This window comes from Podarcis cretensis, assembly GCF_951804945.1.
Source record: "Podarcis cretensis genome assembly, chromosome: 2".
Taxonomy (NCBI): Eukaryota; Metazoa; Chordata; class Lepidosauria; order Squamata; family Lacertidae; genus Podarcis; species Podarcis cretensis.
Window position 1 is genome coordinate 31,770,207 of NC_137171.1, and position 14,945 is coordinate 31,785,151.

The 14,945-nt window shown below is 44.6% G+C and overlaps 2 protein-coding genes and 1 long non-coding RNA gene across 6 annotated transcripts in view; 1 reads left to right on the top strand and 2 right to left on the bottom strand.

The window, feature by feature from the left end:
• The window catches only part of ARHGDIA (Rho GDP dissociation inhibitor alpha), a 74,182-nt gene that overhangs the window by 10,136 nt on the left and 49,101 nt on the right, over window positions 1-14,945 (bottom strand). Inside the window, exon 1 of one of the 2 annotated variants that reach the window (XM_079967707.1) lies at window positions 7,485-7,604. The exons of the other annotated variant lie outside the window; for it this stretch is intronic. The gene's annotated coding sequence lies outside the window, so the exon portion shown is untranslated. Of the gene's footprint in view, window positions 1-7,484; window positions 7,605-14,945 lie in introns of those variants that run through there. 2 annotated transcript variants of the gene reach the window in all.
• On the top strand, window positions 7,710-10,676 carry LOC307211247. The gene is made up of 2 exons (XR_013836357.1): window positions 7,710-8,223; window positions 9,698-10,676. It is a non-coding gene; the product is annotated as an uncharacterized lncRNA (long non-coding RNA).
• ALYREF (Aly/REF export factor) lies at window positions 10,070-14,938 on the bottom strand. Of its 3 annotated transcripts, none has more exons than XM_079967700.1 (6): window positions 14,575-14,934; window positions 14,073-14,204; window positions 12,899-13,046; window positions 12,564-12,627; window positions 12,084-12,255; window positions 10,070-10,858 (listed from the first exon to the last, which is right to left on the bottom strand). In XM_079967700.1, the coding sequence occupies exons 1-6, from the start codon at window positions 14,803-14,805 to the stop codon at window positions 10,844-10,846; spliced, it is 762 nt and encodes a 253-aa protein (XP_079823826.1). In that variant the 5' UTR covers window positions 14,806-14,934; the 3' UTR covers window positions 10,070-10,843. The 3 variants fall into 3 exon arrangements, 2 of the variants coding, with proteins under 2 accessions (XP_079823826.1, XP_079823827.1); XR_013836350.1 differs by having other exon boundaries at window positions 10,804-11,753; window positions 11,806-12,255; window positions 14,575-14,938; XM_079967701.1 differs by having other exon boundaries at window positions 10,804-12,255; window positions 14,575-14,938.

Below are 14,945 nucleotides of genomic sequence, written 5' to 3' on the forward strand. Positions count from 1 at the left end.
ACTCACCTACAGGTAGTACTTAACACCACAGAAACTGCTGCTGATACGCCCAGGAACCTCACCAAGATGTTGGAGAGGTTGCACCTCCACAGGCACATACCTCCACATGTGCTGGGAATGCCCTAAAATCCAACCCTTCTGGACAGCAGTCCTACAAGAGATAGGCAAAATAACTAAACAGGTATTAGAATGCACCCCAGAACTGGCGCTACTGAACACCTTCCAAGATCATAATGACCACTCACCTACAGAGCTTATATCCTAACCTACTCTCAGCAGCCAGAAGCCTCATGGCCAGACACTGGAGAGACCTGTCTGGAGTAAACATGGACCAATGGTATCAAATTCTATGAGAAAAGGCCTTACTAGAAAAGCTAACCGAAAAACTGAAACTGACACAGGGACAAATAGAAGAGGATGCCTTCACCCCAGTATGGCTTCCCTTTATCACATACACAGCCCAACAAGACAAGAACCACCCACTGACAGAATACGAATCAGTCTGGCTTACCCGACTCAACAAGCCCTCTCCCCACCTCACAAATGCAAACAAACCCCACTGCAGCCAACCATAGCCACTAACCACACCCTGCCCCCCAATACCTCTCACTACCAAGGAAATGTAATAAACAAATAGAAAGAGAACCTACCCAGCTGACGCTGACACAAAACCCCACATGTACACTATATAAAAGAATATAAGCCTCACCACCCCACCCCTCTTCTTCCCCAACCTTATACTGTACTCAACACAATTGTCTCACAATAAATGTAACTGATTTGTAAGAAAGGCAAATCTTTAATAAAAATAAATTTAAATGGGAGGGGAGAGAGAAAAGAGTCAGACAGGAGCTGTCAGAACTGGACTGCATGATTCACCATTCACAAAGCAGTGCAAGCCCAGCAGGGGCACAGAATATGACGACACTTTGCCACCCCTGTCTCCCTGCCCCAGGCCAGAATGTTAATCCTCTAAAGACTTCTGTCGATATGAGGCTGGAAAGCCATTTCAACTGCCAGGACTTCCAGGGAAGGCAGACACCACAGCCTGGCCCCACCACACACAAGGGACTATGCAGTCCTAGAAAGCAGACTTCGCTACCAGTACATGCAGATTTGCTGCAGGCGAAGGGGCCATGCAATTGTAGTATAACAGAGAAGGCTTTGAGGGGGGTGGGCAAGCTCATAGGCCCTTGCCAAGGAGCAGCTTCCCTTCACATCAGGTCACAAAATCCCTGCCTGCATTAAGAGGAGCAGCTTCCAATCAAAGAGGAAGGCCACTTTCTAACCAGCCTCTTAAGCCCCTTCCTTGGAGGAAGGGAGCAGTTTACTAAGGGTGAGCAGGACAAAGACCGTCTAGAGGGAACAAAGGCCCTTTATTGCCATTTCCTTTAAAAAATAAAATAAAATAAAATTTTAAAGGTTTCAAAAAGAAAAAGTAAAAATACCACATTAAACAAAAAACAAAACAACACATCACAATATAAGAAAACAGAAAAATAAAATCCATTAAGCAAAAACAAAAACACAAGGAAAAATATATCAAATCTCCTCATTACTTATCTTTCATTAGCTTATTTCCTTGACCTCCTCACACCTCCCTTTTTTGTATTCTAGTTCAATTATCCATTTCAGCAAATCCTTTCCCTCTTTTAAAATTTTAATCCTGTAAATTATCTTAATATAATGTAACTTTACTTTTCCTCCTTTCACCAATTAACAGTCAATTATTCCCAAATCCTTTATATCATTTCTGCTAAAATCATATAATATTATTCCAACATCCTTCTAACAATTGTTAATTTTACAATGTTTCTGTAAATAGTCTTTAAATTTCTTCCAATCTTCCTCCACCGACTCTTCTCCCTGGTCTCGGATTCTGCCAGTCATTTCCGCCACCTTTATCGCCATTTCCAGGTGGCAGTCAAAGCAACACCAGCAGATTTGCTTTTAATCATGCTCTCAGGCCCTCTGCTCATGAAATCTGCCACAATGGCTGTGCCCAATACCAGAAATAGCCATTCAAGTTACACTTTCCAGTTTTTCCAAGCACAGCAGAGGGGAACAGTGGCACAAACTCTTGCAAGATTGGCGCCACAGTATCTTAAGCAGCAGAGAGAATGAATTTTGGGTGGGTGGGGGAGACTCCCATGGAAATCACGCAGCGTTGTTCAAAATCACAGTAAAGTAACTTGTGCTCCAAAGGACTGCCAGGGTTAGGCTGGTACAGCAAGGCCAAGAGTTTTGTACCATTCTAAAGCAGGACTAGGGAACCTGTGGTCCTCAAGACATTGGTGGACAACAACTCCCATCACGTTTAACCACTGAGCATGCTGCCTGGGGCTAATGGGTGTTGGCATCCAACAAGACTTGAAGGACCATCAATTCCTCACTACTGCTTTATGGTGCCATGATGCCTTTTGATTCCAGCAAATAGCTAATTGCAAGTCACATGAGCAAAAAGCCACATACATAAACTGAAATGCGAGCATCTATGTTTAACTACAGCAAGCTTTGTTTAGCTTCCCCTGTATTCACCCTGTCTATACTACTAGATCTTTCCATTATCAAACCACAGAATCATATGCAACAAGCTTAGTATTAGAACCTTTTGTACAACCGTAAACCTTCCACAGCAGAGAGCATGGGCAGGGCGATGCCTGTAAGCTTGCAGATACATGCAAATCATGGAATTTGGCATGAAAGCAAAAGCCAAAATGAATTCATTAGTGTTTAAAGCACCAAAAGGTTTTGCTTTTGCTTAAACACAGATTAAACAAACTCAGTTACCCCTCTTGTTGGGCATTCCATTGTTTTAACAGTCATATCAGCACATTAAAAATGTTAAGGATCACCAACAGACCACAATAATATTTAGATACATTGGAACAATTTGTTCATACATGCATGCATAGCCTACACTAGACCATGTAGTGCTAACAGAGTTTAGGTCAAACTTATGAGTGCATCATTTCAAAATTAGTTCATGTTTTCCACATGAACTACATACACTTATTTTTGGAAAATTATTCTATGCCATCTAGAAGGAACAGGAAATTAAAGATGAAAAGAGCAAAAAAAAGAAGGGGGGTTATTTTAACGCTATATTTGTGTCCTATCTGAACTGGAAAGTGTGCAAACCTAGGAAGAGAAGATGGGTCAGGAAAAGGGGAATTAACTAGCACTGCAGCTTCAAGGACTATTTAGAACACTTCCCGTACTAATATAGAACTGACAAATTATCTAGGAACTGGAGCACCTCTAGACCCAAATATAGCTCTAGAGCAAGCTGGCATCCTCAAGCACCTGAATTTGAGAGCCACTATCATGTTGACATGATTAACTCAGAGGGGTATAATAATCTGAGCCAATTTTGCATCTGAAGATTTCAGGCAACACCTAAAAGTATCTGAGATTAAAAACAGCCAATTAGTAACACCGAAAAGCTTGCCTGCCCTCAAGTGATTAGGGTACTTAACTACATCCATACGGTCCAATTCCCAATTGCTCTCACAGCAAATGGCTCTATATATTCTCTGCAGCATTAAAATGACCATCTCATTCCTTGGTCAGCACAGACTGACCAATACAACACTGGCTATATCAGTCTGTTACATGCCACTCACTGGTCAGACAATGGGCCAATACAATGGTTCAGGGAGGGGAAACCTGCTTCACACACACTTTCATTCATGGGATAAAATCACTATACTGTACAGAGGAAAGTAAATGTGTTTAGCAATCTTTAGTATGAAAGGGTCAAAACTAATGCATTGGGCTCTATTATACAGCTAACATCTTTCAGGAGCAGCAGGGCAGCTTGTTTCCAACTGCCCAGCCGTACTGCTTGCCGGCACTGCTCCCAGTTTCTTTTACTGACAGACCCTCACTACTCATCCAGCCTTTTCACCCTTTGGAGGTTTCTAAAGGGAAGAAGGGGGGCCCCAAAGAAGCAAAGACTCAAGGTCTTCCAAGAAAGCACAATCCACATCATTAATCAGGCTGCCAGACAGACAGAGGAACATTCAGCACTGCAGGGAAGACACAGGGTTTTGCCACCAGGGAAATTTGCTGCTGATGAGAGGCAAGAACAGAAGCTCCTCACACGAATGGTCCCCAAGGCTGAGCCACTAATTCACTTTGGCAGAAGGTTCCATCTGAACGAACTGGAGATCCCATTAGCCTTAGAGCTAATGCACTCTGCTGCAGTGAGGGAGAAAGGGATCAGTGGGGAGTTTGGATTTATCCTTTTTACATGCACAATTGAGCCAGGGGATGCAGGAAGCCATTGATTGCCAGATCATGTAACTCTTGCTGGTTTTGACCACATCTGTTAACATTTCGTACAGAATTGAAAAGACTTTGTTGCTAAAACATTCGCAGCCTTTAAATCCTGATACAGAACTCTTTCACAAACTAGCATTTCATAACCTCCAAGCATTGGTGAGCTTTGCTTGAGTGCTCTGAAGTTCTCATAGTGGTGGAGAATTAGGCACATTTACTCGCTGCGCAATGTTCATTTGCCACGATGTGTTAGCTGATAGTACAAGTTTGCTAAGCTGCAGCATACACAAGCACTCACCATGGAAACAGAGCAGCAAATATTGACCAGAGTAAAGGCATGACAGGAGTCCTGGCTTTTATTGGTACTGCTACAGTGCCAACCTAAAATATTAGGAAGCCCAAAGCCAGTAGATCACTGGTGCTGAAAGGTCAGAGTTGTGTGTTAGCTGAGCTCTGAGTGCTGGAACTGAGAAAGTGAAGACCAAGCTAGCAGGACCCCTTACTGAATAGCGCCACAAGATTTGCAAAGCAGCTGAAGCAATCCAGAGTAAAGTAGGTAGATAGACTGGATAACCTGTAGCACACTGGCAGCTAGATCACTTATCAAAGATCCATTAATCACTGCTTGACTGTAGTCACTGACATCCTTAATTACAATTCCTTTATTTCACCCACAGCCTGCCAATGGGGGGACGGACGGACGTACCTTCCCTAAAGCAGAAGAGAGTCATCTTCCTTGCTGAGTTTTTTCATACAGAATGGCTACATCAAGGATAATGCTTCCAGCATATTCCTGATATATGATTCACTGAGCATCAAGACTGACCAGATTTCAGTCCCCCGGGACCCTGTGACCCAGGGGCCAATCTTGGCATTCTGGACTTCCCCATTTGGACAGTGAGGCCACCTTGGGCAAGCCACTCTTATCTACCTTACCCCACATGAGTAGGGACAGGGCTTAGCCAAAAGGGTGAGGTCTTGTCATAGCCTGCTTAAGCAGCTTCCGAAGTGCCCAACAACCAGCTGGTTGTCAGGAATTGGAACCCCTGCACAAAGCAGGATCATCTTCCAACATTGGTTTGCGGTGAAATAAGCTGCTGAAATGAAGCAGGAAGGGAACCTTGCTTTTAGCATTACCTTGCTGCCTGCTAGTTCTTTGGACATCATTTGTGACTGTGAAATGTGGCCTGTAGAGCCAAAAAGGTCCCCACCCTAAACCAAATCTTGGCTGATTAGTTGCAGCCTATAAGAGAAAGCCTACTGTGCAACCAGGCTGATTCAGGAAATGTAGCTAAGATTTAGTGCACTCTCAGAAAGGATGCAGACAAAATACATGTTGCATCTAAGCCATTACAGACATAGAATTACTGTTAGAAGGAATATTGTTTTACAGCCTTTTTTGTAATTTATATTCTTATAACTGTTTGCAGGACTGAGATGTTGGCACTAGATTTACACACACACCTTACAGATAAGGTATGACTAACTTGTGCAGATAACATTGTGTCTCCCACTCTCAACACTTCTGTTACTAGTGGACGCTTAGACAACAGACTCTGTAACAACAGAGTCCAGGTCTGTGGGTGCCCATCCAGCATCTCTAGGTCTTTCCAAAAGACTGCTAGAAGAATAGATCAGCCATTTTACCCCAAAAACATTTTATCAGTGTCATTAATCCAATGCCAAAAAGGTGATACAGCCCTACCTATGGCAACAAAGCCCCACAAATGTATAGTGGTCAAATTAATCCTCTGCATCCAGTGACTTTTAGCCACAAATATGATCATGCTGCCATAAATACGTACCCTATTATCAATCACATTTTGCTATGGAATTAACATTAGCTGCATAGCATGCTGTTGGTCCATAGGATAGGCATTTCATCCACATCTCAATGTGCAGGCAATTAGTCCCAATGTTTCAATCCAACCCTTTGTAAGGTTCTATAAGCAGAGCCAACGTGAAGCATATACCACGGAGAGAACAGGCTCAAATAAAGGTTTTGTTAATAAAACAGTTTGAGTAGTGACCTTCTTTAGTGATTGCAGTATGAATGATCACCCACACCAGGGCTTAATAAAAAGGAGAGATGCTCTTCAAGCCTGTAGAGTGTTCACATTAAGACTGCTGAGCTAGAACTCCCATCAGCCCTAAGCAGCATGGTCAGGGATGACAGGAGTCCAACAACACCTGGATAGCACCACACTGGCTTCCTCTGTGCTAAACCTAGAAACAGAAATATATCAACTCAGTCATGGATGAAATGGTACTCTCTGTACAACACTGAGCCCCCCTTACTCCAGGGGGGAAACCAGTGTCAAAATGCCAAGTTTTAGCTCAAATAAAGCCTTGAGCCATACTCAAGCTCAACCATACTCTCTCATACAGCAACTTTCTCAAAGGCCTTGTGTGAAATTTCATGTCATGATACACTGAGCAGGCACTTAGAAAAATAACATTAACACACACTTGCTGCAGGCTTGACTTGAAGGAAATTGCTGAGGAAAAAATAAGAGCTCCTATGGAATAAAGACCAGGAAGTTGTGAAGGCCAGCAACGCCTACCCAAGCAGCTATAGAGCAGGTAGAGATACACTTTACGCCTATTCCAACAAAACAGACAAAGAAACAAAAGCAGTTTATAATGGGAACTGGTCACTTATTATAAAGGAAGGCAGGAACAAGAAATCTGGGTATGAACAGAGTAAAAAAAGATCCAGGATTAGCAATCAGAAAGGGAGGTTTATTCCCTCCCGCACCCTATGCCAGCAGGTGCCTTCATGGCAGCACTAACAGGCACGGGAGACTATTAAGCGATGGAAATAAATTTAACTTGATCTAAGTGATAGCAGAATAAGGAGGAGAGGAAGTCAGCTGCAGAGCTCAATGGACGGCACGCCAACCGAGATATTAACGGGAGCGCGCAGAGGTCGCCCATTCATAACGCAAACCGGCCCTGAGGGGTGCGACTCCCACGGGCGGAAGGGAAACCATAAAACCGCCCCGGAGAGGCGACGGCGAGCAGAAACGGCGGGCAACTATCATCGCCAAAGCGAAAGGAGGGTGGGGTGAAGAAGCCGGATGGGGCGGGGGGGAAATTCGGGAGAAAAGGAGGCTCCCATGCACTGCAGCAGCAGCCTGTCAACAACCCCAGACGTCCCGACCTCAGCCGCAGCCCCCTTGCCCAGTGCCGGCCTCTACCTTTCGCCGGTGCCGCTGCTCCTGCTATTTCTGCCGCCACCGGTGACAAACGCCGCCCGCCACCGCCCAGATCCACCCCGCGCGCGCGCCCCCGCCCCCACACTTCCGCGATGCTCCCTTGGCGTCACTTCCTTCCACCGGCAGGCAGGCTATCCCGGCTGCCACCCGCCCTCCGCGGAGACGTCACGTCCGGTGAGCGGGCCTCGCATTGGCTTCTAAAGCGGAGGCGGGAAAAGGGAGCCGAGCCCAATCATAGAGAGAGCGCCCCAACTCCTAGAGTATCTACCTATATAGAGATAGGGAGACGGGAAAAGAGGGCGGGGGGAAGTTCCCCTTTTCCCCGCCCGGCGGCCATCTTGGGGTGGGAATGGCGGACTTTTGTCTCCTGTGCGCCGGGCGGATGACGCTCTTCCATTGTGTGGAGAGAAGGAAGTAGAGGCTTCAGGGTCTGAGTGCTTTTCTTCTAGCGCTGGAGGAAGGCAGAGGAGGAACGGGTCGGTGGCGAGGGGACTATGAGCGGAAGGCTCCCTCCTCTTCACTGCCATCAGGTTTTTGCAGCAGCGGCAAACGTTGAGAGTTCCCTCATCCACACCACGTTAAGTGACCATCGCACCCTTCCATTGTTCCTCCTATACATTTTCAGCTAACAGGAATTGTTTTTGCTACCACCCCACAGCCTGGCTTTTAAATATTCCCCCCACCCCATTCCTTGTTTGGCGAGCCTCGCTTCCTCTCAAACGTAAGTATACTTAGGATTTTAGCGGTAAACACAGGTCATCTCAGCCGAGGATTACCGGTACATCTCACCGCCATCAAATAAAAACTTTTTTAAAAAATTCATGCCGAATTGACGTGCAAGAATACGACACACACATTTGGAAACGCCGTTCAGCCTTTTGGGTAAACACATAAGAGCGGACCACTGAACAGTTAGGAACTATTACGCGTAAGCAACTCCTAACGCTTTCTTAAATACAGCCTGCATTTATGAAGGCATGATCCATTCCAGCGAGTGTTGGACACACAGAGAGCACTGAGAACTGCTGCCTGATTAAACTATGCCAATAGATTTTTATTAATTTGCACTACATGAACTGTGTGCCCACTCATGAACAAGTCCAAATCAAGCAATAGCCCACCACCTCATTAAATTTATTTTTCAAGGAACAACAAACTGAATCCCTATGGTATTTAAAATACTGTAATCCTAACAAACAAAATGCAGTTCTTGCAACTACTAAAACGTAGTGTAGCACAGTGGTGTTTTATAGATGTTTAGCTGCAACTTTAAAATGTACCTGGAAAGGGCAGTAACTCTTTGCTAAGTATGCACATGTGCAGCATGTATTAAAACAATTGTTAAGTACGGTATATTCCCTATGTGTGGGGCTTTCCTCCACTGCCCTTTAGTAGCTCAGCATATTGCTAAACAGAACCAAAATGGAGTTAAGGGTTAAGAATCTCAAAAAAGCTGGTACTATTCTGAAATGAGAAACTATTCTTTTATAAAATGAGTATCATTTTAAGCAAACGTTCTACTATACACACACAACAGTCCTCATTAAATGGGATGCAGGGAACTGATGTATATAAAGTTTTTTTGTATATAAAGTTCTTTTTTTAAAAAAATAGCCTCGTTGCAATTGAGCATTAATGTTCTAGGCAGGGTATAATTTCAACTCGCTATGAATACAAAACAGAATGCACCCAAGTATCTGGAATAAGTTGAAACCTTGTTCTTAAAAGTATAATTAACACAACCTTCTATGACTATCTGAATTTTGTACAGAAAACAGTTATTTTTCCTCATTACCTTAAATCAGGAATGGCTAACTATGACTACTAGTCATGTTGGTTCTGGTTAGATAAGGAGCTGAGAGTTCAGAATATGGAAGGTTACTAGCCCCCCCCCCTTCCAGTCATATTTTCTACACCAATGGAGTTAACACATCCATCATCACTGCATGCCTTAACTTAGCCAATGTCAGGTTTTCCCAACTGAAATTTTCACCCAGTATTTAGTATCATAATAGTTATTTATGGAGATTTGTTTGATCTTGACAATTTGTTGCACATAATTAATGACAGATCACAATGTCTAGCAAGTATCTACACTTCTTGTATGCAAAGCTTTCCCCCTTTTGGTTTTGTTAAATGTTTTTCCTAGAAATGCAAAGATCAAAGATACTTCTGTAATTTTGGTACCGTTTCAGATTGATGCATTCCTACTCTCACCTTCAGCATTAGGAAGCTGTGGTGCTGAAGTGAAAGTGTGCCAAAAACCATGAAGACACCAATTCTTTCATATCCGAAGCTGATAACTGGTGGGGAGAGAGAAACCTGTATCCTTGGGTGGTGGTACTGGCACAATGTCTCTATGAATGGCTTGAAGTTAATGCCCACCAAACATAGAAGATAAAGATCCCCTTCACCCCACCACAATATTACAATATGTACTCTGCCTTCCGATCTCACAAGACCTAGAGATGACTACAGTATATTATAACCCACTATATCAGTAGTGAAAAAAGACCATAATAAATGCCACCAAACAGATGTACTTGAAATAAGAATTCAATAGGGAATTGCAAGTTGAAAGACTAAATCTTTACTTGGCATGTTGGAGTCACTGAGTTTTCACAGCAACTTATTTTACAGTAAAAATACTGAGGTGGGACCAGCACTGAACTTTGGAATCAAGTGTTAAATACAAAAACGACTTTAACAAGAAATTTACTCCCTCTCATGACCACTAAGGGTGGAGCTTTTTCACTGGAGACCACCATCCTCTCCTTGCGAAAGCAGTCACACCAGTTGGCTTTAGCACAGACGAAGAAGAGTCAGCACACAGGAGATGGGGACTATACAGTTTACAAGCCCATACGGGGGCAGAGGGTAGGAGAGAGACCTGAGAGAACAGAATCCCTCCCCTTAGGAAGGGCAGTCAGCACCAACTCTTTTGCTAGGGGCCTGCAGCCAGACTCCTGCTCCTCTACCTGTCTTGGCTTCTGCAGCCCCAAGACTAGGTTCCAGCTGCAACAGGAAGCAGACATTTACAGCTCTTGACACATTTCTATTTTATTACTGCCAAGGTGAAAAAGCCATCTTGGCCCAACAGGCAACCAGTAAAATTTTTCCCAAAAATAACTCGGTACAAAACAGATCTGTCTCAGAATTTAAAAAAAAGAGAGAGAAAGAAACCTTTACATGAGTTTGAAACCTATTCCAGAACATAAAAGTAAAACAAATTCCATTCTTGATATTAGTAGCCGCTGCCGCCATCCACCCTTCTTCTCCCACTGGGGAACATGGAATGAGATGTCTGCAGTCCTTCCCATGCACAAGATGCGCCAACAGCTTTAACTGGTGTCCATCTAAGAGAAAGAAAACAGTTTTAGTTGGCTGCCACCAGCTAAGTACCAAGACAAGAAATCCAGATAGCCAAGGGCACTTTCCCAAGCAGCACAGTACAACCGGAACCTGTGCAGTACTGTTTAACCATAACAAAATGCTTTTAAATAGCTTTTCACTGCATCATTAATTTCTGTGCATGTAGGCAAAGTTATTTAGCCAAGAAAGCAATCTGCACTTTCCCCAATATATCTCATACCTTTATAATATCACACATCTTTATACCTCAGTGCTGAGGAAAATAATTCTCTAATACATTTTCACTAACAGCAGAAAGTGAATAGAGTTCACAACAGCCTTTCCCAACTGGTGCCCTCCAGATGTTTTGGACTACAACTACCAGCAGCCCCAACCAGCACGGCCAACAATCAAGGATGATGAGACACTTAGTCCAGCAACATGTGAAGTGCAGCAGTTTGGGGAAGGCTGCAAACATGGCATGTACATAAATCTCCACTCAAAACTGCAAGCAGTTACAGAATACTAAAGAAAGCTTAAAATCTGCATCCAAGTTGTATTTTGTACTCAGGAAACAGATGGCAGAATCACAATTAGCTGGCCTCTTCTATTAACTAGCATGTACTTTACGGTCCTGCATATTTAAATTTAGGTTTGGTTCTTGGATTTCAGTTCCAAGTAATGACTCATGATGGTTGCAGGAAGATGGTATGCAGCAAAGTCTACCCAGATTGACTTCTTTACAGGGCAGAAGTGTTAATAAAGAACACCATCCATCGCTGAGTTGAATCAGCAGCTGTGAAAATAGGATTGTGTAGCATGACTATGAAACATGCCTAGAGCATGACAGCTGATATAGCACAGCAGAACGTGATACACTCCACAACCACAGGCTGTGTTCTATCAATGATACCAAATCTAGTGAGTCACCAAATTCACCAGACTGAGTAGCACTCCACAAGAATCATAGTTTGCTACACTGTAGGAACTGACTCCACAGTTGCGCAGCTAATTCTTGCGCACACAGGAGGGAACACATGGAAATCACTTGGAAACTAAGCAAAAAAACTACAGACTGCTCTGCTTTAGTGCTGTGCTATCTCCAAATGTCTTACTTTATGTGAAGTTGCACTTTTTCTCTCAGATGACTAATGCATGTATGCCAGGCTCTGCCATCAGGCTCACCTCCCTCTCCCCACCACCATCCACTATCCCTCAACTATTACTTACCCTGGCATTGTAAGCATCCAACTGTGCATCCAATTCTTCTGCAGAGAGCTGCTGTTTGGAACTCCTGCCAGCACCTCTACCTCTGCCCCTGTTGCCACGGCTGCCTCGTCTGCTGCCACCGCCAAAGCCACCCGAACCACCACGGTTTCTAGTCATGCCTCCTCTATTTACACTAAGAGCAAGAGATAAGACTGAATTACAGCAACCTACAAATAGAAACTGCATTACAGTAACCCACTGAAATAAATTTCAATCTACACCCTTCACAAAGAACTTCGTAGAGAAGCTGAGTATGGTAATGTTAACATAACTACAATTTAAAAATCATGCTCCATGTTGTAAAATGACAGTGGGAAGTATATCTATTATTTAATCTCTAGGAATCAAAAATACAAATGAACAGGGTCTGCACTAAAATAATAATAAACATACAGTATAGTTTATTAATCAATGTGAAACATCAAAAGACAAATCTCCTACCTCTGTATTGGTCTCCTCTGTGTATCTATCTGTGATGTAACCAGCTGGATATTCATGGGACGTCCTAGGAAAAATAAAAAGAACAAGTGTTTACAGCAACCGTATAAGCAAGTTCATAAAAATTGCTGACCTGAAAAAAATATATTGGTCTGCTGACCCAAGAGTGAGGCAGGATAGAGTTTTTCATCCTTCCTTCACCTGCCTGCTCACTTACCAGCATGAAATTCCATGCACTTGGTCAGCATGTTACTGTCGTCTATGTGTATGAGCAGATTTCTCATTCATACCTTCTCCCACCCACTGAGTAAATACCTAGGTGAACATAAAATACATACCATCCAGGGGAACTCCGTTGTACTGTTTCATAGCCTTCAGTGCATCTGCCTTTCTCTCAAAATGGACATCTGCTGTACCTAGACTACGCCCAGAACGGTCATAGTGCACTGCTGCCTTCTTCAATGTCCCAAATTCTGCAAAAAGCTCCTAGAAAGCGAGAAAGCAAGATCTCACATATGCTAGGACACAGTAAGAGGTTCTTGCAAAATATCAATAACAGATGGGCCAAAGAATAGAAGAGCAGACCTTTCTGTTCTCCGTGACATTTTGTTTTTTATTGTAGCCTCATCAGAAGCAGTAACAAAGTCTAAACTGCATTTAATTCCTTATTTTATAATTACATTTATATTCCACCTTTCCACTGAGGACAAAGGGAGCACATGTATTTCTCTTCCTCCCCATTTTATCATCACACATCAACTTATGAGGTAGGTTAGGATGAGACAGTGACTGGTCCAAAGTCATTCAGTACGCTTCGTAGCAGAGTGGGAACCTGGTTCCCCAAGTCCTTGCCCAACACTCTTAAGCACTACAACTACACTGGCCATATCTGTGTACTACATCTCAGCTAATACATTAGGATATCCTTAGTTCAAATATGATAGAAAGTACAAAAACATTAAAGAAAATTTCCTATACTTCCTCCAAATTTCCTAAAAAGAAAAAAATAGTTCTGCACCAATAACTCAGATAGGAAGTGAAGGAAATTTGAAAGACAGCATATAGACCTGGATAATATGGCTAAAACAAATACCATGAAATAAACTTTTTAAATGGCTGATCGGATTGAGGTCTCATGTCAATCAAGACTTTCAAGAGGCACCTTTCTCTTCTTAGGACAGTGCCCACATGACTTCACTTTCATAAATGCTTTTATATGTACTCAAAGAGGAGCACCAGAATATGCTAACTGAAGCTGCATGCCATCCCAAACTATGGGGGGGGGCGGTTTAAGGGCAATTACTTATTGTCCCATAACTGCTCTTTTCTGGAAACTTACTGTTGAAAAAGGGTGGGGAAATGTAGTAACGGATCAGGGAGAAGTTAGTACATTACACAAGGGAAATCTAGAACAGCAATAGGAAACTACAGCATGAGTAAAATAACTAAACAACCAGCTACAACTATCCACTCCTGTTGGCTCCCTCTTATTAAAGACAAAAGAGAAAGTACCTGTATATCTGCATCCGATACTCCAAAATCCAGATTAGAGACGAGCAGCTTCCCGCCTGTCTCGACACCAGCCCCAGCACCGAAGCCACTCTCGAAGAGATCGTGTTGCCACTTTTCTGGGAGTTGCTTTGGCTGCGACGAGAGACAAAACCCGGTCAGTACAACGTAGCGTCCCACATAAACGGCGGCCCCATTGTTCTGCATTTCTGCTCAACCCGGAGGCGGAAAAACCCCTTCATTTCCTCGCTCCGGTTGCCGTCCAGAAGCGTTCCGAACTGGGCCTACGCGCGCCAGGAACCCGAAGCAACTCCGCCGCCGCCTCCTCCCGCCCAACCCTCTCATCTCCGCGTGGGGGAGACCCCCCTCGACGCTCCCCCAAAGAGACGGAACAATTCCCGAGCCGCCGGTTCCCCGAGAAAGTTCACAAAACAAGCGGCCGGCGCCCAGTTCCACCCCGGGTAAAGGGGGGGCCCCGTCCGCGTCCGCTCGCCCAGGGACCTACCCGGCTGTAGGGCGCAGGCCTGTTCCTGCCGCCTCCCCGGGACAGCGCGCCTCTGTTCCGGACGGGGCCGCCCCCGCCTGCCCGCCCAGCTCCGCCTCGCCCGGCTCCGCCGCCTCGACCCGCAGCTCCCCTTCCGCGGCCTCGGCCGCCGCCGGCTCGGCCGCCGCCGCCCCGCTGGCTCCGGTTCAGCTTGATAATGTCGTCCAGAGACATATCCATTTTGTCGCCCATGATGGCGGCTCCCTCCGGCTCCCGGGGCCTACACTTCCGGCCGCGCTACACCGGGGACCGGATGCGGATAAGGCGGGGAGGACGCGAAAGCCGAGCCAGAGGAGGAGGAGGGTGGGGGCGGGGAGAGAGAGAGAAGGAGC

Coding starts and splice junctions, on each gene's coding strand:
- ALYREF (XM_079967700.1), bottom strand. CDS start 14,805: ATGGGCGACAAAATGGATATGTCTCTGGACGACATTATCAAGCTGAAC. Junction 14,205..14,574: donor GGCCTGCGCCCTACAGCCGG/GTAGGTCCCTGG, acceptor CTCTCGTCGCAG/CCAAAGCAACTCCCAGAAAA. Junction 12,628..12,898: donor CAACGGAGTTCCCCTGGATG/GTATGTATTTTA, acceptor TATTTTTCCTAG/GACGTCCCATGAATATCCAG.